A 23,868-nucleotide genomic window follows, 5' to 3' on the forward strand; every position below is an offset into this window, starting at 1 on the left:
GAATGAAAACTTTTTTCCAGATGACAGCTCCTCCAAGGCCACTATTTTGTAAATAGTAACAACAGAAATACATTTTTGCTAGATTCTAAGAAAAGAATTTGCTAATTATACAAACTCCCACTGTTTTTTATATCTCTTTTCCCAACAAGCACTTAACACTGACTCAAAAATGCTTCCGCTCTCCTCCCTTCCTAGTTCAGCAGATGGGGTGTTTGGGAGTGTCTACTTTAGATAGAGTAGAAAGGGACAGGTGGGCGAGAGGATGCAACTGGAGAGGACCCATCCTTGGAGCGTAGGCATGACAGCAACACTTTTCATATAGACCAAATCAAAGGCCACAGAAGTCTGGAGAAACCCTGTCCCATATTTGATTAATTCAAAGATAGCTTCTAAGACATTTTTTACTACAGGATAAAGAATTGTTAAATAATTTTTTTTTTTTTAATGAAAACCACACTCCTATTATACTCTGGATACAGTTCGCTATACTTAATAAAAAATAATCTGTGTACTTCTCAACTTATGCTCTCGGGGCTTGAAAAAATCAGATATGGAAAAATAAACATGGAAGTGGCATTCTGCGTACTTCTCTTTATTGTGCACTTCTTCCTTCATGTGCTCTATTAAAAAGATACTCAAACAGATATTGGCCAAAGATACTCAACATCAACGTGGAATGAATGTGCTTCCAATCAGTTTGGCAATAGTGCCCTTTTTTTCATTCTCTCAAATAAGCAGCAGGGCATGGCTAGACTTGACCTGGGAGTCATGGTCTACATGGACCTAAGTTACTGTTTTTGTGTTGTCAAAATCAGCTATAATGACATGCTTTCTGCAAGAGGCCCAAATCCCAGCAGATGGCGGTACCCCAAATGCAGGGACTGAGGGACAGGAAGTAATCATTTTTGCTGTCAGCACTGCTGCACAAGGAAGTCAAAGATTTAAGTCACTTGTCTGCTTTAGTCCTGGGGCAAGTGATGGTGTTTCGGGTTAACCGTGTTAAACTGGGACTTACACGGAATGGCAGAAACACCTGCTTGGCATGAATTTGTAAGAATCTCTCTAACGTGTTATCATTGAACATCCTTTCCCCTGTTTATTTGATCAGCAATTCATTTTCGAATTTAGAATTTGATAACTCTAATATGCTTCTATCTGTGAAGAAAAATGAGATCTTTGTTGGTGATTGATGAGGCTTTCCCAAATTTAATCTATGGGTTGCACATCCCTGTGTTCTTCACCGAAGGCTATCCTTGTTAGCTCTGATAACTCCTATTTCCTCTTCAGTCATCTGAAGCTAATTACAGCCGCTGTTTACTGCAGAAGGAATCAATAGCTTTCTACAGTAGATCACATAGAATCAGAATCAGATGCAATTAGTCCAATGTAGATACACAGAGATACCTTAATTAAAACAAAATATGGTAAGAGATATGCTCTCATGGAGGACCGGAATTCCAAATGTTTCGACACATTTAATGTGTTTATTCAAAGTAAGAGTCTTTACGAAACCTTTCACTAATCAAATTTGTTTGATAAATTTTCCTTGAAAACATTTTGAACTGAAAAAACACAGTATTTAGTATTATACATTTATGTTTATTAACATTTGGATATAAATGTACTTCAAACACCAATAGAGCTAAAAGACTATGCCTTTATCTTGGATTGAATAGATTTCCCACCCCAGTGATTTGATTAATTCTTACAAGGCAAACATCAGCGGGCAAAGGGGATCAGTATGAACTGTGCACCTTGGGTCCCTCCTCCAGCCCCTCTACTGATGTGGGGAGAAGTAATGCTCCCAGCACTCTATTCAGGTGGATTCTCCTATTCTCTACTCAGTGTTGGAGAAGCATGGCTCCTAGCACTCGATCACTGTAGATTCTGAATGTCACCATCAACCAGACTTCAAAAGTGCACTTCAGGGTCTACTTGTTTTAAGGACGAGAATGATGGAAGGTGATATGCAGTGAACAAGCCAGATGCCTCGTTTCCAGAGTCCTGTTCTGGTCCGTGTATCTTTGCCGGCCAACTCATCTCTACAGGCCTATCGTTGGTCCTCTTGATCCACAAGCCTTTCTTTCCACAGAGTCAGTCACAGTCTGTCATGGCGGACACATAACAAGATGCGTGTAGATTCCTGATGACCTTCAGACCAAATCCCTCCAAACAGGCCCGGTCATCACCGTTGAGAGTCAAGACAACTGTTAGGAAAACAACTGTGTGCCCTGGCATGGATCTGCTTCAGAAAAGAGGGTGGCATGTTCCTGTCCCCCAGCCCAGTCAAACCTGCCTTTGTCAAGTAACCTGGAAACCAAGGTACTAGATGATGTCAACTGCCACAGGGGCCACCGGCTGTTGCAGAGCGTTTACGAGTGGCCGCCAGTTTCCTCACAGGTATGCACGTCTGCATTCCAAGAAATGATAAAAGACAACACTTGGCTGCTCTGTTTCCTCCTGCCTGGCCACAGTTACGTGATGCAGAGCTTTCTGCTAAAGCATGAGGCCCCTCAGAGTCTGCTTTTTGAAAAGCTGTCTTCGTGAAGTTAATATTGGAGCTAACACTACTTACGAGAGGAAAACGAGCTCCATGTATTTTGTATTAAATCATCAGTAAAAAAATGAAGACAATATCATTACTTTCAAAATATAGAAAGCCAATAGTTGAAATCATTTAGTAGTAAAATTTTTTTTTCTACATATAACCTCATACTTGTAAAGAGTATTAGAGTGACATGTCAGCTATATTTGACTCTGGTTAGTTAAAGGGCTTCTCCCTCATGTAAGGCTTGGGAGAGTGTTGTTCAGTGATCAAGGTACTGCAGAGTTTCAAGCACACTTGCCCCCTCTATTCTGACTAGAAGACAGACACTACATTTGGATGGGACAGGTGTCCTTTGTTTGGTAGGAGAGTGTAGAACTCTTCACAGTACACAGTGTGGAAAATGCCAGTACATATAGAAAGGTGAACATGGGCGCAAGCTTGTTTGTACTAAGTCCATCAAGATCCTCTGGATGAGGATCTTTGCTTTGTGACAAAATAAGCTTGTGCCCACCCATGTTAGGCTAAAGTGATGTCATCAGAAACCAAAGCCATTATAGGAGATATGGAAAGATTCTTTAGAAATACTAAGTCCTTGCTTTGCTAGGAAAGGCCAAAGTTAAATTGTTAAAATCATCCCTATCCTCATCACGTCAAACATGGGCCCAGTTGGTTTTATAGCCAAATTTATGCACTGCCCCTTGACAACACAGCAGGCCCCAAAGCCTTTTCAATATGGAATGTAGGACTGTATCAGTTAGCCCACAGAAGCCCTAAGGATCACAAGAAGATTTCTTAAAAAAAAAAAGGAAAAAAAGAAAAAAGAAACAAAGAACAAAGAAAAAGTTCCAGTTGGATGAAACTGTTTTTGCAGTGTCTCAACTGAGCGCCTAAAACTGGAATTTCAGATATACAAGAGGACAGGAAACAGATAGCTTGGTTTTTGTCTTTTTACATGTCCATATTGTTGTTTAAATGTGGCTACGATGTTTCTGCCAAAGATAAAGATAATAAGGTGGACAGAGTGGTTACCACCAGAACCAGCAGTGGGCTCAGACCGCAGCTTGAAGGAGCAGCCATTGATTTTGTGGTTATGTGGCTGGAAGGACCAGCGAGACCATTCTTTTCATAATCACGCTGTAAGAGAGAATATTTTCATTGTCACCCACTGCATGTATTCCTCCTATCCCAGTATATTTTAACCACACTCTTTCTCTCTCCCACCCTCACCTCCAACTAGCTATAGCACTCATCAAAGCTGACCCAAGCTAGGACCACAGAGACTTCAATTCACTGACTTGTAGTTTTACGGAAAGGAATCATGAATCTGGGTGAGAACTGGATATACAGACTTCTATAGTTTATGATAAACTGGCCAACACTTGCTTCTTGCTCCTCCACTATGGATTACTGAAATCCACTTGTGGGACAGCTTTGCATCTTCCTTCACTCCTACCTTCTGGATCTCCCTGTGGCTAGGGCAACATGGAATGCTTCTCCTGGTACTGACTGAGGAGGAAGCCTGTTGTCCCTCCCCATCTGGGAGGAAGGGCAGGAATAATCATCTCAGAAAACTGGCCCAGGCAAGTATCAGTTCACTTGGAGATGGGCCACAAATCGCATTGAGATGGGCAGGGCAGTCAGCAACTTTTCTCTCCATTTGCCCTTTCAACCCTAGATTTTCTAGATGAAGGAGCCTGCCCCGCTCATCAGCTGGAGAGCCCACACCAGAACCCTGGCTTCCGGACTCCCAGTTGGCACAGCTGTCCTTCCCTAAGACGGGTGCCTCCATCCCCACCACAGCACCCACTCAGTCCCAAAATGCCACATCCCGCCACAATGATCGGCACGTGACAGCATCATTCATCTCCTCTGTAAAACGGGGAGAAGAATGGGGCCTGCCTCAGCTGCGGAGGTCAAAAGAACCGTAGACAGAGGACCTCTGGTAAGCAGTGAGAGTTGCTGAGTGTCTTCTCTGTGCGGGCTGATTCTACAGGACTGTGGTCACATAGTGTCTGGCATTGGAACAATGGTATTTGTGCGGGGTCTGGCTCTGAGATGAGGATCCTGGGTCCCACATGTAGTTGGAACTTTGTGCACTGGGATGCAAAGACCTCACTTGGCTCAAAGTGCAGAGGGACATGGAGGGTGCTTTAGATCTTTTTCCTAGACCTGAAACCTCATTGTCTTTGAGCCTTTACATCCTCACCAGGGGCCCAAAGGCTCTGTGTCTGGAAATGCAGGAAGACCCAGAGAGAAACATAACTTACATCAGAAAGACAGAGGTGTGTACTGCCAGACATATTGGATTTCAGCTTCTGTGCCTGGGGAAAGACAAACACACACACATAAAATCACTCATATACAGTATGGAATAATGATTACCAACGATCCACTAATCAGTTGTCTAGGGCAGGGCCATTGATAGAAATATGTGAGCCACATATATGAGCCCATACATAATCTTAAATTTTCTAGTAACCACATAAGAGATAAAGGTGAAGATAATTGTGATAACATGTTTTATTTAACCCAATATATTATCATTTCAACATGTAATCAATATAAAAAGTTATTAATGAGATACTTTATTTTTTCATACTTAAGTCTTCAAAATCTGGTGTTTGACATTGCACATCTCATTTCAGACCTGCCCCATTTTAGAGTCTCAGAAGCTACCTGTGGCTGGTGGCTAGTGGGGGTAGCACAAGACCAGGTTACTAAAGACAAAGTTTTGTTTTTTGCTTTCGTTTTTTGTTTTTTTCGAGAGGGGAGGGGAGATAGAACATTGGGGAGGGGAGGGGCAGAGGCAGAGGGAGAAAGAGGATCTGAAGCAGGCCCCACACCCAGCACAGAGCCCAACATGGCGCTCGATCTCATGATCCTGAGATCATGACCTGAGCCAAAATCAAGAGTCGGACACTTAACCGATGGAGCCACCCAGGCGCCCTAAGATGAAGCTTTGAAGTCATTCATATTCAGAACTCATTTATATCTCTGAATGTTCATTTTGGGGACATGACTTTGAGGTAAAAATGTCACAATAAAAATCCACATTCATTAGTAATATAGGGATAGGTCTTCCGAAGCTTGTTTATTCATTTGTTTTATTCATTGTCTCAGTCAACAAGCACAGAGCTATTTTCCAATGCTGGACATCAGGTGATAGGACCAAAAGGATATGGTTGCTGGGCTCATGGGGCTGCCCTCTAGTTGAGTAAACCACTCACGGCTTGGGAGTTATGGCACAGGACAGAGATTCTTTTTTTTTTAAAGATTTTATTTATTTATTTGAGAGAGAGAGAATGAGAGAGAGAGCATGAGAGGGGGGAGGGTCAGAGGGAGAGAAGCAGATTCCCCGCCGAGCAGGGAGTCCGATGTGGGACTCGATCCCAGGTCCCCAGGATCATGACCTGAGCCGAAGGCAGTCGCTTAACCAACTGAGCCACCCAGGTGCCCCACAGGACAGGGATTCTTATAGACGGATCCCCTGGAGGAAGAGTGGCAGTGGCTCCCTGTCTCCTCACATTGGAACTAGTCCCCACTGAGCTTCTACCAGAGAACTGAGTTGAAGGAAAGTTTCCATCGCTCAAACAATTACAGTAAGACCTGTTGACCCAATACCGCCCTTTTGTTTTGTAGAAGAAAACATAGTCCAGTGAAATTAAGTGACTTTTCCAAGATTACATAGCAATTTACTGGTAGAGTCAGGATATAGACCAGGTGTCTAAAACTTCTGAAAGAAAATGTGCTCTTCCCTCCATTACAGTGTTTCTTCCAGGCAATCCTGGCATGCTTGACTCTTCCTGCTCTACCTGCCCCCAAATCCATAAGAAGAACCACCCCCCCTTGAGCATCTTCCCCCAAAAGAGGAGCCTGTTAGCACCAAAGACAGAGAGCTCATGTGCCAATAGGATGACTCTGGTCAAGCAACACACCTGAATCAAGGAGTGTCTGGGCAACCGGCTCTGAGTGAATGGCAACGGGCAGGCTGCCTGGTGTAAGAAGACTTCTGGAACTCGTTGGAGACATGCTAGGCTGATGATGGCATATTCACCCAAGGAGTAATTTATTGACCATAATGCTACTTGGGAGGCATCATAATCTTTACCTATATTTGCATATACCAGCTGTGAATATGAAATAGAAACCTTTAAACAGGCATCAAGAATAAGACACTGTGAAGCATCCCCAGGCTGTTCAAAGGTCACTAAATGTTATGTATAAGAGGATCAGAGGAGAAATGGGAAGAGGAATTGAACCTTACCCAAAAGCCTACTTTTAGTCTATAGTAATAGCAGATCTGGTCCATTGCATTGTTACCTGCAGAGAATAATGTACAGAACTTTACATGTTTTATTTCTGTTCAAGATTGGAATTGTGCCCGGATACCAAAATGGCCTTAAAACATCACATTCTCCTTTTTCTTTGTGAGGCCATAATGTACAAAAGACATAAACCCTTGCTGTGGGCCTTTGCATAAATAAGAAGTTCACTAAAATGTGCAGAGAAAGCAGCCTGACTTTTAGTCTGAGACACATTATGCCTTCAAGTTGTTTCTGGGCTTATGCCCTCCATGTTCTAAACCACAGGCCTTTAAGTTCTAAGGGTCAGGCAGGCCTCCTTCTTACTTTGTTCTGTATGATTAGCACTGGAATGTAGGTTTTTACTCACTACGTACACAATCCGAGACACTCACTGGCTATACTTAGTCACTTCAGGAATGTGTTGAAATACTAGTTCAATGCCCATCATTATTAGATAATTATAAAGGGGCTTCTACCAATGGATAAGAAAAGTCTTCTGTCTTAACAGATTGTCTTAAGTGGACTCTAGATCTGCAGAGGTAGATTTCTGACCCTCACTGGTCACCGACGGTTTCACGCAGCATGCAGGTCTACAGGCTTGCAGGCTCTTGCCTTCCATCTGGAAAGAGCGGGGATTACTGCTCTGTCACACAGGAAAATACATTTAAACCAGTTCCAGGTCTATAAAGTCTCTGAGCTCTTTTCCCGTCAAAGCAGGCATCTTGTTGGCATCTATCTAAAGGAAATGGTCAGCGAGAGGCCTTGTCTCCCTATAGCCCCACTGGCTTCACTAAAACTAGAGGCAGCATCTCCAAGCTCATCTTGCCTCAAGGACCATTCCTGTTGGCATAACTGGATAACCTGCAGAGCAAAGGTAATAATGTACACCCAGGCCCCTGCAGAGGCTCTGAGAAAATGCCTTCTCTCCTGTTAAGCACCTTCCCAACCCACCAAAGCACTTAGCACTCCAGAGGCTCAGCAGTGCATGCACAGAGGCCTTTAAATGCTCTGCTGACACAGTGTATTAACACAGCTTCCCAATGAGAGGTCTGGGTAGAAACTCCCAGCACCACAGAAGCAGAGCAGAACAGCCCTGGATTTCCACCTGAACTTCGCAGGGACCACAGTAAGGTCCGGCGGTCTGATGAGAAGGTGAAGGGCAAATGTTACCAGTTATTGGAAGAGCAGGTGGCACCTGGGTAACAGAATCAGAAGACTGCTCATAGACATGAGATTTTTTCCCAGCAAACCTGAAGTGCATACGACAAGATGAGGGCCGTGGGTCTGCTGCCTAGACTCACTAGCATCAAATATAGGTAGAGCATTACCACACAGGGCGTCTGGTGCCTCTAAGGGTTTGTAAGCTGCACATGGAGGCGCAGAGCCTGGGAATTTAGACCCGTGTATGTCTGGCTGGTTGCATGCTTGTGAGTCTTGTATGCAGTCCGAATCCATCTGGTGACGCTGAAGGTCAGAAATCTCCTATGTAGATCCAGAGTCCACTTAAGGAAATCTGGCTCTTAGAGCTCATTTCAGAAGGCTGAGCAACCTGTTATTTCCACATTTGAAGGGCTTTTATCCTGAGCATTTCTGGCAACATCATCAAGCTATCACTGTCTTGCTAATCAGATAGGATAAATGCAAACATAGAATTACAGGGTGGCCCCCACCGTCAACCATTGCAAAGAATGCTTACATACTTTAAACATCGTCTCACAGGTGACAAAAATGGGGAGGGTCCCAGGAAAATTAAAAAAAATAATAACAAAACTTCCAAGACCTTGTAAGTTATAAGAAGAAACGAGAAGAGTACTTCTTACTGCTGAGCCCTAACCCCGTACAAAGGGTAGAGTAAGGGAGTGCCGGCTCAAGGTCCTGTCTGTGGGCCCAGCAGCCTTGCTCATTAACGACATTCGCAGGGACCCAGCACACAGCGTGGCCAGCCCAGACCCGACACCAAACCTTACAGTGTGGCTTTAAAATATGACATTTCCTAAAAAAAAAAGAAGAGAGAAGGATAAAGAAGAGAAGAAGAGGGTGGATTTCATTTTTCTAAAAGTCCATTTTAACTACAGGTACGACATGTTGAACAATGAATTCTTTCATCTCTTTTAGGAAAGAGCGTTTCCTAGCAGCTAATTCATACTTCTGTGGTTATGGGGGAAACCACCTGACTCTGAGAGGAGGGGAAACATCACCAGCAAACCATGGGACCACAAGGTTTCCATCTCGAGGATGGGGAGATGAAAGGGACTGGTGAAGCCCATCTCCAGCCCAGCAGCCTTGCTGTCATTGTGGAAAACTGGAGAACTTGTATTCAGGCACCTCCTAAGCCTTGTCCCTCCAGCAGTGTTGTAGAATTGTCGCTGGCAGTAATCTGCTAGCCCAGGCACGTAATAGAATTTCCACAGCACTGTAACTATAGGGCCAGACCTCGCCAGTCCCTGGCACCAGAGGGTTAATAAATGCATTAGATGCTGTTAACCTCTGTTACCTGGAGTCAGACCTATGACGCTCCTGCTTTTTACCCCAGTGATTAGCATTTGGAAAGTCTGCCCCGGAGCCAGTAGCCTTCCTGTTCAGAGCGCACAGACACATGCCTCGCCCGGGAGCCCTCCATCCAGAGCCCTCCCCCTGCCCTGGGACATGACATAGACACATGAGCTCTGCCCGCAGTAGGCTCTCCCAGAGCCTCGGGGAGGAGGCATGCTTTGGAGGTGCACACTTGCTCTGTTTATGGACTCGGAGCCTTAAGAGCGCCCCGAAGCGGAGCCTGGTCTTTGCGGCCCCAGGACTCCGTTTCTATAGAGAAGTCAGGGCTTCATCTCAGGGTTTTAGGCAGCTGTCAGCCAGCAGCGTGTGGAACATTTCTCTACTCTCCGCCACGAATAAGGGGAGCCAGTTTCTGCTCTACCTCCAGAAAATAAAACCAGAGGAAGTTGCCCAATCCAATAGCAACAGCTTGTCCAGGCTGCAGCCAAATGGTCATAATTAATGATGCTTCTGGTTCTTTTCTCCCTTGCTTTACTGATTAGAGAGATTTGCTATATTAGGAACCTGTGTGCTTAATGACAGAATACAAGCAATAGACAGAGAAATACACAGACTGTAAAATGCAATCAACTTTGCTCTCCAGCACTCACTAAGTACCTAGCTGCATCTATCACACCTGTCAATACCAGTTTATTAGCATGTGAGTCTCTTCTTCAGCATAAATTGGACCTTTGTGAGGGGAAACCATTGCGTGAGTTCTTCCTGAAACAGCCATTCCCCGATCTAAATCTACACATCTTACATTTTCGGGTAGGACAAGACATAAGAAGGAGGGTGTGCACCCAAGTCTGAAGGTTACCTGAGCAGAGCAACCTGCATTTTTACATTGCATTTAAAAAAAAAACCAGACTCCCCTGACTATAGACTTGTATGGGCAGTACTTAACCATATCGCAATTCTATTGTGTACTCGATATGTGTTTGTCCAAATTAATTTCTACACAAAAAAGACAGAAAAAAGGAGCTGCCTGCTAGTGAATCCCAGCTAAGGAATGGTGGTCTGTCCAGGGCTCTGTAGCATTATGCTCTTTTCAACTTTTTGGATTTTGCCTGCTGGATTTGGGCAAGCCTGGGGAGGTTTTACTGCTGGTCTGGTCACAAGCCTTTCCAAAATCCCTGCCACGGTCTGTTTTGAAACTCACCTTCCTACTGATCTGCTTTTCCTATAAACTTGGTAACAACCACTTGCAACCACTGGTCTGAATAACGTGCAGTAAAGTCCGCTGCATAAAACAAGTGGACACATAAATAAGACCTGCTCTGAGCCCCTGGGCTTGGATGTTTGTCTTCTCGAGCCCGTGCTCAGCAGGGAAGGGATCCATTTCTGCCAGGCTGACCTCTGCCAGCCCCATGGACCCTGGTGCAGGCTGGGGAAGGGCTGAGGGGCTATGAGGAGGGCAAGGATGAGGTGGGGCAAGTGTCTTTCTGAGAAAGGGACGGCTTTTTTACCCACTCTCGGCAAGGCACCATGCCAGAACTGAGCCGGGGCCAGAAGACTTTCATTACGTGAAGCTCTAAGAAGGCCTTATAAAGGTATTTCCCTCAGCATCCGTTTGGGAGGGCCCACTGGGTGCCAAGTTTCCCTTAGTCTGGTATGCTCTGGGCAGGTTGAGCCTGGTCATAAGATGGGGGTGGGAGAAAGGCTTTGGAGGCCTGAAGTCAGGCTTCCTTACCCAGAAGAAGTGCAGGCTCAGATCCTGGTTGGGCTGTTTAGACAAGGCCTCCGAAGTCACTTCAGTGAACTGAACTGAGGCCCGATTGTGGGGGGCAGGGCTGGGGGGCCGTAGCCTTGAAAGAGACATGGATTCATGTTCTTGAGTCTAGCAGGTCTTGGATTCCTGGCACCCATGAGGTATTCCAAGTTTAACTGCAATTCAGGTTGAGCTTAGGGCCAAGCCTAGAGTAGAAACCCTCTTACCTGACAGGTTTGGGGACTGTGCCCATAGATTATTTGTCAATTGAGAAGTTAAAGGGCAAAATCATTAAATCACTCAGAAATGACAGATCTGTCCCAAACTTTTTATTTCAAAGCTGTTTAAAAAAAAAAAAAAGAGCAGAATAAGAACACTGAACGTGAGATCTGCTCTCTAAACAAAATTTGAAGTACACAATACAGCACTGCTAAGTATAGGCCCAATGTTGCAGACCAGACCTCTAGAACCTACATTCATCTTGCATCCCCGAAACTCTACACACACTGAACAACCACTTCCTGTTTCCCCTCCCCGCAGCCTCTGGCAGCCACAATTCCATTCTTTGCTTCCATGAGTTTGAGGATATTAGATATTTTATGTAAGTGGAATTATGCAGTATTTGTCCTTCTGTGACTGGCTTATTTCACTTAGTATGATGTCCTTCAGATTCATCCCTGTTGTGGCATATTGCAGGATTTGCTTGTTTTTTTAAAGCTGAATAATAATATTTCATTGTATGTGTTAAATCAAATATCTTAATTTCAAATCTGAATGTCAGTCATTTATTGATTTTTGGGGATATGACCAAGACCACTTTCTTTAAAAAAGTTTTTTGGGGCGCTTGTGTGACGCAGTTGGTTAAGCGTCCGGCTCCTAGTTTCGGCTCAGGTCATGGTCTCAAGGTCCTGAGATTGAGCCCCGTGTTGGGCTCCACACTCTGCAGCGAGTCTGCTTGAGATTTTCTCTCCCTCTCCCCTCTATCCCTCCTGCTCGTATGTGCACTCTCTTTCTCAAATAAATAAATCTTTAAAAAAGAAGTTTTTTAAAGAAAGAGTTTGCTGATTGGAGTTCCCTGGCTTATGTTCTGCAGAAGCTACACCTATAACTAATTCATGGTCTACAATTTCCAGTTTTAGTTTCTTTAAAATAGGAGTGACATTCGTTTGATACCTGCAGAGGAATTTCAGAGCAGAATCTTTTTACATTTTTATAATTTTTCTCAGTCTTTTATAATTTTGCCTCACTCACACATAATCCAAAGGCATTTTTTAAAGGAATTTGGCTTTCTCAATGTATTCAACTTAGTTTTCATCGAAACAACTATGGTTTCTTTTGTGCTCCTATTTCAATCCTTCATATAATACTGATTTAAATTTGTAAGCAAAATACCAACCATAAGAGCATAAAAAAGGTTTGAGAACAAACGTGCCTGACTCTTTTTTTTTTGTTTCCATTTTTTTTATGATTATGTTATGTTAATCACCATACATTACATCAGTTAGGAGAGCTTCTACTATGGTTTAGAATTTATTCCTGGTATTAGCTTGATTGATAAAAGATGATAAAATGAATGCAGGCTAGGAAGGTCTTATTCTTGGCTTTTCAACCATCAGCTTTAATTATAATAATCCCTGCCCTCCTGCTTACCTCACAGAGTTGTTCTGAGAATCAAATGTGAAAGGGCTAAGTCCTTTAAGACTTCAGGGTGCTACTGAGGATTGCTTAGCCTCCCTGTGGTCTCTAGGCTGGTATTCTTGGACTGGGGCAGGGGCTGGAGAAATGCAAACGCTCAAGCTAATTTGGCTGGTGAACATGATATTGAATAGAACTGGCTCACGATCTTCTGTGAGCCCTTGGATTTAAAAATGAATGCAATGAAAAAGATACAGTCCAGTAAGATATATCAACAGTCCTCCATTAGCTAAGCAGTCCCCAGGGCTTGCTCGTTAGTCTCCTGCATGCCATAAAAAGGATGCCTGCAGCCCTGCACTTGTAATTCAACACTAATGGCAAGATGGTGCAGACTCTGTCTCCAGCAGGAAGCCTAACACGGCACTCGAGCTTGCCTTTCTCCCTTCCGTACCTCCCGGGATCGTCTTGCAGCTATTTCGCTTTTCCCTAAGTTGGAGCAAACACAGGTTGCAAACTACACCAGAGAACCGTGTTTTCCTTCCTGGTTAACTTGTTTGATTTGTAATATATTCAGACAAGAAGCAATTATGACCTGTATTTTAGAAAATGATGCCCAATTAACAGTAAGATTATGCCAAACAATGTGTGAAAGACATTTTGGTGTGGGGTACGGGAGGTGTTTTGTAGAGCAAGCATTCGGCGAGTAGGATAGAAAGGCAACTCAGGGGATGGCCCTGAAATGAAACATTTGTTTTCTCAAATGTGCAGTCGGAAATGCAAATGTGCAAGAGCAAAGGAAAAGATTCATTGTGGTCTCTGATCAGAAGTGCATGAAGCCTGTCTCATCAGACACGCATCCTTATCGCCGTCAGATAATATTTATTAAGCCTCTTATTCTCCTGTGCATTTATGTGCAGCTGTGTGCGGCCCCGTAAAGGCTCTGTGACTTATGGTGGGAACTAAGGGTTCATATAAAATGCCGTGGTCTGCAGATATAACCAACCCCGGGCTTTTGTTCACCCTCTGTTCAGAAGATGGAGCACTCCTGGTGCTGTGAAAAACCAGGTGAAAGCAAACCTTAAAAAACTTTAAAGAAAAGTATGCTTTTTGCAGATAGAGAAAAAACCAATAATTGAGGAAAACCAAGCAGACTCACAGTGAGAATTGTGACCAGTTACCATTCACGACAGTCCCCTCCTGTCACTGACCCCATCAGCGCCTTGCTGAACACTCCCAGCTGCTCACAAGACTCTGAGCGGAGCTCTCCCCTTTGCACAGGTCGGGGAACATGGGCTCGGAGAGGCTGGGACTTTGACTCCCAAACCCATGCATATGGACCCCGTGCCGGACATGGCGCACATTATCTCCCATAACCCTCAGATCACCCCATGGAAGTAGTTCTGGTTATCCTGCTGACAGCTGAGAAGGTGCCAGGGAGACAGTAACAAGCCCGGGGTCACACCTGTTGCCTAGCAGGGCACAGCAATGGCCACTCTGGGGAAAACTCCTGCGATGTCTACCTGGTGCCCACCATCCTCAGCTTCCCTTCCAGACAGCCCTCTCCGTGGTATGTCTCCTCTAGGGCTTCAAATAGGAGGGGTCCAGTGGAGGGGAGCCTTTTGTTGAACCTCACAAGAGAACGGAGCCAACTTCCTCCCGCACATGAGCTCCACGGCTCAGACACAAGGCAAAGACTGTTATTCAGGGAGGCATGGTTGGTTCGAAGTCCAAAGGATAAAAGGTCAGTAGGGGATAGAAGAAATTGGATTTATTTATAGTATGTGATCTAAGTGTGCTCAGAGGTATTCTCGTCGGTTACCCAGAACAAGAGAGCATATTTATGGCCAAGATGGTGCAGACATCCTATTCCTTTTTATTAAGAATGTTTATTACCCGGCAATTGGGTTAAGCAATTGTCCAGCTGCTGAATTACTGTCCCTCTGATGGACCAGCCTCACTGCCCTCTAAACCACAGGAGCAGGGGGCCTAACAGCTCTTCCTAGAACGCACTAAGGGGCCCTAGTCTTCCCATCCCCAACCTTACATTATTATTCCCATTTTTTGACAGAAGTGATAAAGAAAAGACGTTTGGGAGGAGACGCCGTAAGTGGGTAATCATAACAAATAGCTTCAACTTGAGGCTGGCTCCCTTCTGCAGGGCACACACAGCCTGTCGGAGGCTCAAGTTCATGTCCCCGATGAATTTCGGGGTAAAGGTCATCAAATGCCCCCTTAGTACAAGCTCCTTCTGTCTCGTGCTCAAGCACAGACCCACAGGGAAGATAAAATAATGATAAAAACAGTTGCTGGGCTGAACTAGGCTGAGTAACTATGCTGGAGAATTTTAATTTGTTTAATTATTACAACCCTCCCAGGCAGTGGTGCTCATTATTCCCATAGTACCTAGGATGAATCCAAGGAGACAAAGTTACTCTCCACTGAAGTCCCCAGGAAGGTTCGATTCTATTGTAGCAAGAAGCCTGATCCTTCAGGGTTTTCTATTCTTAAGCACAACCTCTTTTTCTTAGATATGAAAACCTTGGAGAACTAACCATGCTGCTGTTGGTCTATTGTCTGCATGATCCCTTGTCAAGCGTCGGCACCCTCAATGCCTGGGTTACATGATCTCAAAGCCAGCTTGGTTTGGGCGTAAATTGAATGAAGGTGTTGCCTGCGCTCTCCATAGGACTTCAGAATCACTAAGTGCTACCCCTCACCTTGTTATAATGCCGGGGGTGCCATGTGCTGGGGCATGGAATAGATACAGACACCAGGTGACTCCTGGAACAGCAGGAATGCCTGCCAGCTTTGGGCATCGCTGCTGATGTGACCCAGATGCCCTTGGGACAGACAGCCTTCAGTTGTTCCCAAGCAGCACCAAATTTCAGCTAGAAGTTCTCTGGAGCTGACCAAGAAGGGGCAACTGAGTGGGAAGCAGAGAAAAGGAGGCCTGCCACAGGGCTTGGACCCAGAGCTGGTCCACCCAACGATCACTGCACCCAAGGGTCCTGGGACCATGTTCCCGAGCTGAGCCCCATGGTAACTGTGTTTGTGTACTTGGTCCGGAGCCTCCTCTTTTTATTGATTTTAGTTGTCTGACAACATAACCCTGGAAAATCCCAAAATATAACAACACGAACTGTAATTCCAATGACAATGTGAGATAGTGCCTTTTCCCCAATGCTATATGCTAACACTCTTATTACTCGTAGTAATAGTATACAATTATAGTATAATTGCCACACACTCACAGAATGGTGACATATGGGCTATCTGGAGGCATTAATAAGGGACTTCATTAGAGTCAGGAGCTGGGTTTGAAGCGGTGTTATCAAGGGGTCATCTGTAAAACAAAGAACCTTCTCAAGAGAGAACCAATTTACTCCCTGTTCCTGCTAAAGCTCTTCTGGCCTCCCTGGTGTCCACCTTGTGCTTGGCAAACAGGCTTATTCTGGATGTAGGAGATTAGGGATAAAAGATTTTTTTTATAGAAGGAGAAAAAGTATAATTCAGATATACGGCGCTCTGTGTGCTTAATTTGGAAGGCTTTGTGGTTGAGAAAAATAGATGCCATGAACTGCCTTTGTTGAAAAGGTGACATCTGGGTTCATTAAAAGGTATACGTTAGATTTTGATAAAGGCTATTTTTCTAAGTCATTAAATTGGTTTTTAAGGAACTTTCTACTCTCCTTCCTTTGAACAATTATTAAACTATAAAATAGAATTGCACAATTGCTAAAACTGTAATCTGAAATTTTACAGCCAGCTATAAAATGCTATATTATTAAACTATACTGAAGATGCTCAAGCCCATTACAACTTTTTAAATGAATTATAAAACCTTTTACTGCTGATAAAATAATCTTAAATTACAGTACTGTGTATTCTAACAATATGTTCAACCAAAGTTTGCTACAATGCAAACATGCCAATCACAAAAAAATCATTACTTGAATTAAGCTTGTGGAAGCTTGCACGTGACAGCAGGTGCAGAGAGCAGACGTTTGCAGGCTGGGCGGGACGGCCCTTCTGCCCCAGGGTGGGGTCTTTCCCCACGTTCCTTCCACCACAGGACCAGCCAAGAGTGAGTCTCTCATGTTCAAAGGCTACACAAGAGATACTTAACAGACCCCTGTGCACTGAAGGAAGGCTGTGGCAATAGTCATTTGTTCCACTGAAACTCATCCCATAAATGAGATTTTTATTTTTTTATTTTTTAAAAGATTTTATTTATTTATTTGAGAGACAGAACGAGAGAGAGAGAGCATGAGAGTGGGGAGGGTCAGAGGGAGAAGCAGACTCCCTGCTGAGCAGGGAGCCCGATGCAGGACTTGATCCTGGGACTCCAGGATCATGACCTGAGCCAAAGGCAGTCGCTTAACCAACTGAACCACCCAGGTGCCCTAAATGAGATTTTTAAACTCTCAAATATTTAGTTATTAAGTACCTGCCCCTCACACATATGTTATGGACTGAATGGGGTTCCCCCAAAATTCATATATATGAAAGCCCTATTCCCTGGGTCCTCCGGATGGGACTGTATTTGAAGAGAGGTCTTTAAAGAGGTGATTCAGTGAAAATGAGGCTGTTAGGGTGGGACCCAATCCAATCTGACTGGTGTCCTTATAAGAAGGGGAGATTTGGACACACAGAGGGACACCGGGGATGCACACAAAGGGAAAGGCCACGTGAAGGCTCAGTGAGAAGGCAGCCATGCGCATGCCACAGAGAGAGTCCTCAGGAGAAACCAGCCCTGCCCACACCTTCATCTTGGATTCCTGACCTCCAGAGCGGTGAGAAATAAACGTCTGTGGTTGAGGCCCCCTAGCGTGTGGTGCTTTGTTGCGGGGGGCTGAGCACCCCATTGCGGTGGGTGACACTGCCCTCCGCAGATGGGCCGTGCGTGCATCCACCTACCACGAAGCCTGACCCCCAAGACGAAATGCCTGTTTTTTGGTACCAGTTATATGTTGCAAGCTTCCACGTCTAATGGGGTTTGAATACGCAACTGAAGGCTCATTTCAACAGGCTGTGTGGCAGCCTTAATGGAGTAATACCCAATTTTTGAGCTCTGGATTCAAGCACTCTCCTCGAGGAAGGGCTTTGAAAATGCTCTATAAGCAGTCATTTCGAAAACTGTTTTTACAACAGCCTCTCTCCTCCCAGGGCTAACGTGGGTGGATTCTGGGAGGCAGCTTCCCTCTGAGCTCATCTGCTGGCACCTGGAGCTGGGAAGATTAAGTCCCAGGAGGCCACTGGCAGCCCCTCCACGCTGGGAGTAGCCGGGCCCATCAGGTGGGGCCCTTAGGCCACTTGGCAGCCTGGCCCGGAGCTCTGCAGTGAGGCTTCTGGGGGAGCCCAGAAGCAGCCTGGGTGGGGGGCCCTGCGGCTTAGCACTTCTGCTAAGGGAAGACACCCCTCACAGCTCATTTCTCCCAGAGTGGGGGGAATAAACTGACTCTGAGCAGGAGAGCATTATGCAAAGGCACTGTGGGTGTTGCCAACATTTGTTTTTTTTTTACGGGACCCATACAACAGCGGGGGCTAGAAAACACTCTGTAATACACAGAAATGATGGAGACCTCCCAAAGACAGGGAACCAAATACCACACATGACAGGCAGCACCAAAGTCGTTTTCTTAAACTAAAGGCTCAGGAAAAGGCATCTGTGTTGCCAGAATCACTTAGGTTCAGCACATGCGCTGAGGGCTCAGTGGTGAAGCGTCTGGCACTTGCCGTATGATCCTGCTCAATAACCCCCCATCCCCCGAAACTCCCCCATGCTCCAAGTCTGTGCATGAAACCTGATGGTGGTGCCGTATACACATTTCCATCCACTCTGGTCATCTGGCAAATGTCTCCTTTGAAATGTCACCTGTGGGTGACTTTTCCAAGGTGCCGGGGTGGAGGAGGGTGGAAAAACATTCATCAGAAGAAGGTGAGGGCGTGTGGGGCCCTGCGGGCTGTGGAGACCAGCAGGTCCTCGGATGATGAGAACCAGGTCGAGAGCCTCAGTCAGTACCACCTGTGATACCATCCACAGGCCCCACTGTAAGGGGAGTGTCACCTTGGGAAAATTAACTTGAATGTCCAAACGTGGGCATTCGGTGGCCACGGCGGCCCCTTTCCATTGTTCTTGCCTGCACTACCCTGGAAAGATCTGGTCCAATGTGGCTGCTCGCTCTTCCATCTCCGTAGGCCCCTTGCCAGCTAGGGAAACCTGAAAAGACTCTCCAACACCTCCATTTCCCCTGTTGTAAAAAGGAAAGGGGGTCTGTGAGGCAGCCCTCGTTTCCTGGATGGTAGTCCTCAGCCAGGGACGATTGTGCCCTCCAGGGGACATCTGGCTCTGTCTGGGGACATTTGTGGGTGTCACCATTGGGGAAAGGTGCTCCTGGCATCTAGAAGGTGGAGGCCAGGGGTGCCGCTCAACATCCTACAGGACACAGGACAGCCCGCACAACAAAGGATTTCCGGACCAAAACGTCAAGAGGGCCAAGGTGGAGGAAGTCTCATGTGGGGGAACTCTTCAATTCATGGCCAAGAGATCACCCAACAATCCTTAGGGAAGTTTCCAAGATTGGCAGAGAGGTGCACAGCCCACCTTCTGCAAAGAATTTCCAAGAAGCAAGTGACCTCCCACAGAGAAGCATCTGACTCTGAATTACATTTCCAAACCACCACCCTGACAAGGCCTCACCTCTTATCCTTAACAAGCCTGTTCTACAGGTGCAAAGCCCCACAAGACCAGAAAAGCCACTGGAAAATAGGACCCATAAAGCAATGCACAACCCAGCCTGGCCTCCTCAGGGCACTTCTCTATGACTGAATGGGACAAAGAGGACCAGTGATAATCCGAGTGCCGAAAGCTTCACAAAACTTACAAATAATAAAGACTTACACAGTACCACCTCTGGGCTGGGTGCGACACCGAGCATACTTTACACGCAGGATTGCATTTAATCCTCATAATAGCCCAAGGAGGCTCTACCACTGTCATCCCCATTTCAGGGATGAGGAAGTTGAGGCTAAGTAGTTTGCTCAAGGATTCATGGCTGGTAAGTGGTGAAATGAGAACAAGCTATAAGTTCCAACTCCACCTTTCTCATGAGAAGTTTCACTGTTTGGCCCTGGAATTAAAATTAGAATTTGACTAGCTTTTGATCCTGGTTTCTGGGAGATAACCTTTACATCCTTGGAAGTTCTTGAGTGATAGGAGTATCTTTGGTATTCATGAGCCCTTTGGATCCTACCTGAGTTCATGGTAATGAGATGACTCAGAACGGGGACTGGTCACCAGAGAGACCAACTACGGGCCAAGGAGCTGGGGCTTTGAATCATGTGAGGTCAGCCCAACTGCCTGACCTCCAGGGAGCAGAGAAGGGTAGAAGATTGCATTCAATCACAGGCCCAATGGCTCAATCAGTCACGCCTGTGTAATGAAACCCCAATTAAAACTCTGGTCACTGAAGCTCAGTGGAGCTTCCTGGGGGGTGAATGCATCAATGTGCTGGGAGGGGGACGTGTCCTGATCCCACAGGGAAAGGGAATGAAAGCTCTCTTCTGGAGACTCTCTCAGACCTCAGCTTCAGTATCTCTCCGTTTGGCTAGTCCTGATTTGTATCCTTTATAATAAAACCATAATCCTAAGTATAGTGCTTTCCTGAGTTCTGAGTCATTCTAGCGGACTGAATCTGAGGGGTCATGGGAAGCCCTGAATTTGTAGCTGGTTGGCCAGAAGTGCAGGTGGCCTGGGAACCCCTGAAGTGTGGCTGGCTACTGAAGTCAGGGCCATCTTGTTGGGGACCATGCCCTTAACCTTTGGTGTCTGTGTTGTCTCTGAGAGCTGGCGTCAGAACTGAATTCTAGGGACACCAGTTGGTGTCAGAATAGGTATCGTTTCCTTTCTTTATGCCAGTTTATGAACCAGTCTGGCACCTCCATCTGCCAGATGTTCCACAAGAATGTAGGGACTGATTTTAATCTCTATTGAGTGAATAATGTTACCTAGAAACAAAAAGGTAAAGTGCTCTGATTTCGGTAATACAGTGCAGTCATTTCAAACACATAGAAGGAAAGAAGCTCCTTTTCTCTTTCTTCTCTCCTGATCCAGCCTCTCTGTGTCTCAGGCCTACTGTCTGAAAAAATGGGAATAATAATAGTACTGACTTCATGAGATTACTGTGGGGATTAAATGAGTGTGTGTGTGTGTGTGTGTGTATACACAATATATTCGATATTCTAATTATATATATGTAATGTGCTTAGAACCGTACTCGGCTCATGGGAAGAGCTTATACACATTTACTTTATTAATACCCAACCATAAAAACCAGAAGTGATGTGTGTTATCAGAGCAAATAGTTTTCGGTTCTGTTGTATTGGATGGTTTATAATGTTTCTCAAAGGAGGGTTTGGGGACCACTGGTGTCTATGACACCATGTAGGGAGCATTACTAACATTTTTAATTTTAATATTTATATATTGATTATAATGTATAGAGAACTAGCACACTGATTCATGTATGTGTCACATATGTTTTTAACAGCTTCAGATGAGTCTAAAATGATAGTATTTATATAAATAAGTATATCTAGTAATTGAGTTTTTGGTTTTGTTTTGTTTTTAATGAGAGAGAGAGAGAGAGCGCGCACAAGCAGGGGGAGCGGCAGGCAGAGGGAGAAACAGCTCTCCGCTGAGCAGGGAGCCCAATACGGGACTCGATCCCAGGACCCTGGGATCATGACCTGAGCCGAAGGCAGCCGCTTAACCGGCTGAGCCATCCAGGTGTCCCTAGTAATTGAGTTTAAAGATGACTATGAAGCAAATAATAGTACAAGCAGAATGCAGATATGGGAAAGAATCAAAGTCTTGGTGTCAGAGGCTGAGACGTGGGGCTGGTTCTCAGACACGATCTTTTCTGCGACTAGGACTGTTTCCTATTTACAGCTGTGTCACCTCTTCCCAAGGTCAATGCTGGTTAAATAGATGTGGCAATAGCCCCTGGTAGATAGTCCCACTCTGGGATCCAGGCTGGACCAAGATCTGACTACTGTCACGGCCTCGGTCATACCACCAAGAAGCTGGTTGTTAGGATGACACTCCCAGGAGACTCCTTCTGGGCATGGGGAGATGGAGTTTGGAACAGTCATAACCCCTCAAGACCTGGTCCTTTCTTTACTATTGGTTTCCCATCCTCCTTGTCTCGGTGTCCAAAGTACACCTGTACTTTCCCTCCTTCCTTAGGGCTTTCTACAATGACCAATTCTTAGAATCGGCTGGATATCACTCCGTTCCAATGGTTCTTACAAATTAAGAAAGCACAGTCTAAAGAGCTCCATCTTTTTTCCTCCATGGATGCCCAGCCTCTGGGAAGAGCCCTTCCTTTATAGTCCCAGGGTCCAGAGTTAAAGCTCTCACACTTCTCATCAATCACTCTAAGAGTGGTGGCCACTTACCACTTGGAGAGGGTTGGACAGTGATGCTGGGCCCTTTGCGAAAGGGGAACCAGGTTTTTAAATCTCACAGCCGACCTGAGAGGCAGGTGATACTGTACAGCAGACATTCAGAGAAGGTAGGAAACGTGCCCTAGGTCACAGAGCAATAGGAACTGAGCCAGGGTTCTCACTCAGGTCCATCTGACCCCCAAAGCTCATGCTCTTCCCAGCAAAGCCACTCCTAAGCTGTCAACCACAGGTTAAAGGAAAGTGCTGAGGAGGTGCCTGCAGGGTCTGCCCACTGGCATAGGTGGACTGAGTCCCGGGGTGAGCGTCCCCATGCCAGGGCCAGCTGTGGAAGGAAGCACCTCACTCTCTCCCCTTCCAGCTTCCTGCCCGCCCACCAATCATCCCGTGCAAAATCCCACCACCCTGGCCTTGCAATCAAGTGCCTCTTCTCCAGTGGAAGATTAACAGGACGCCAAAGCACCCCATTGCTCTGCTAGCATAAATTGCAAGAAAAACATTTAGAATATTGATTAAGTGCTTCATGCTCGAAGATTTAAATTTACCTCCTGTATTTCCAGGATTAGCTGACATAATGGGGTCAGTCTGCTGGCACAAATGATTTACAGAACACCCATTGGCAACTTGCCTTTTAAAACTCAACACTGAACATTTTCACTTGGTCACAGCCAGAGGAGTCCTGGGCATTTAGCAGGTTTGGATAATTGCCTTCCTGCTGCCACATCTAGAACTTCTGGGGTCTGGCCCTGGGAAGAGCTTTGAAATCATTTCCGGTCTGGTCTGGCCCTATCAGGTCCAAAGAGACCTTGTTAAGGTGATGGGGTACTGGGGCGGTGGAGGGATACGCTGTTCTTCCAGGATGGAAAGTTTTGTTTCAGGTCTAGATGATTTTCAATATTCTGATATTCAATATTCTAATTAAATATTTGAAAACTCTAATACGTAGGAGGTAAATGGATGGGCAAATCTTGTCTGCCCTCTCCTCCTCTTATCAGTCGGCGAACATCCTGCATGCTACAAGCACCCAGCCCATTTCTATAAGCTTCAAACTGTACTCTGTGAAGAGAAGGAACTGTATCAGGTCAAGGAGGCCAGGGATTAAAATCCAGTGGATATTGCAGGTTCTCTGCTCCAGGAAAGATGCCCACCCTCAAGGCCTTTGCCCCACGGCCCACGGAGGGCCATTCTAAGTGTCCCTGTTGTGGGACCTTGAGGGCTAGCGTGGTCTGACCACCAAAGCGAATGATGGGCTATTGGTGGGGAAGAGAACAGGAGCCCTCTGCTCTGCACTGGGGATTTCAGTAGTAAGCATTCTCGCAACGACTATCCACTGGAGATGCTTACATTTCTTCATGACTGAGAAAACCACACTGCTGGTTTCTTTCTAGAATGCTGTCTTAAAAGTCCCACTAGGGAGAGGGGAGGAGCCCTACTTGAGCTCTGTCTACAACCTCTGGCCCTCCATGTCTCTCCACAGAGATGTTTTCTTTGGCTCCTAAGAAAAACTGACTTTGGTTGTGGCTCTCCCTGTTCCCTAGAGCTCTCCAACTGCTCACAGCTATCCCATACCCACCTTTTAGCCCTGGATCGGAGTGTGTGTGTCCCTCAGGCTACCAGACTTTCTCTTGTCAATCACAGCTCTTTTGAGGGGAAAGAGAGTGGAAAGGGGCAGA

The 23,868-nt window shown here is 45.6% G+C and overlaps 1 protein-coding gene across 3 annotated transcripts in view; it reads right to left on the minus strand.

The window, feature by feature from the left end:
* Positions 1–729: 729 nt before the first annotated feature.
* The window catches only part of GFRA1 (GDNF family receptor alpha 1), a 218,769-nt gene continuing 195,630 nt past the window's right edge, over positions 730–23,868 (minus strand). For all 3 annotated transcript variants that reach the window (XM_035029775.1, XM_035029782.1, XM_035029771.1), the window contains 2 exons: positions 4,816–4,869; positions 730–3,682 (listed from right to left, as the gene is read on the minus strand). In XM_035029775.1, coding sequence (XP_034885666.1) covers positions 3,527–3,682; positions 4,816–4,869 — 210 coding nt within the window. In that variant the 3' untranslated portion in view covers positions 730–3,526. The remainder of the gene's footprint in view (positions 3,683–4,815; positions 4,870–23,868) is intronic.

This window comes from Mirounga leonina, unplaced genomic scaffold (genome assembly GCF_011800145.1).
Source record: "Mirounga leonina isolate KUSES-001 unplaced genomic scaffold, KU_Mleo_1.0 Mir_114, whole genome shotgun sequence".
Classification (NCBI taxonomy): Eukaryota; Metazoa; Chordata; class Mammalia; order Carnivora; family Phocidae; genus Mirounga; species Mirounga leonina.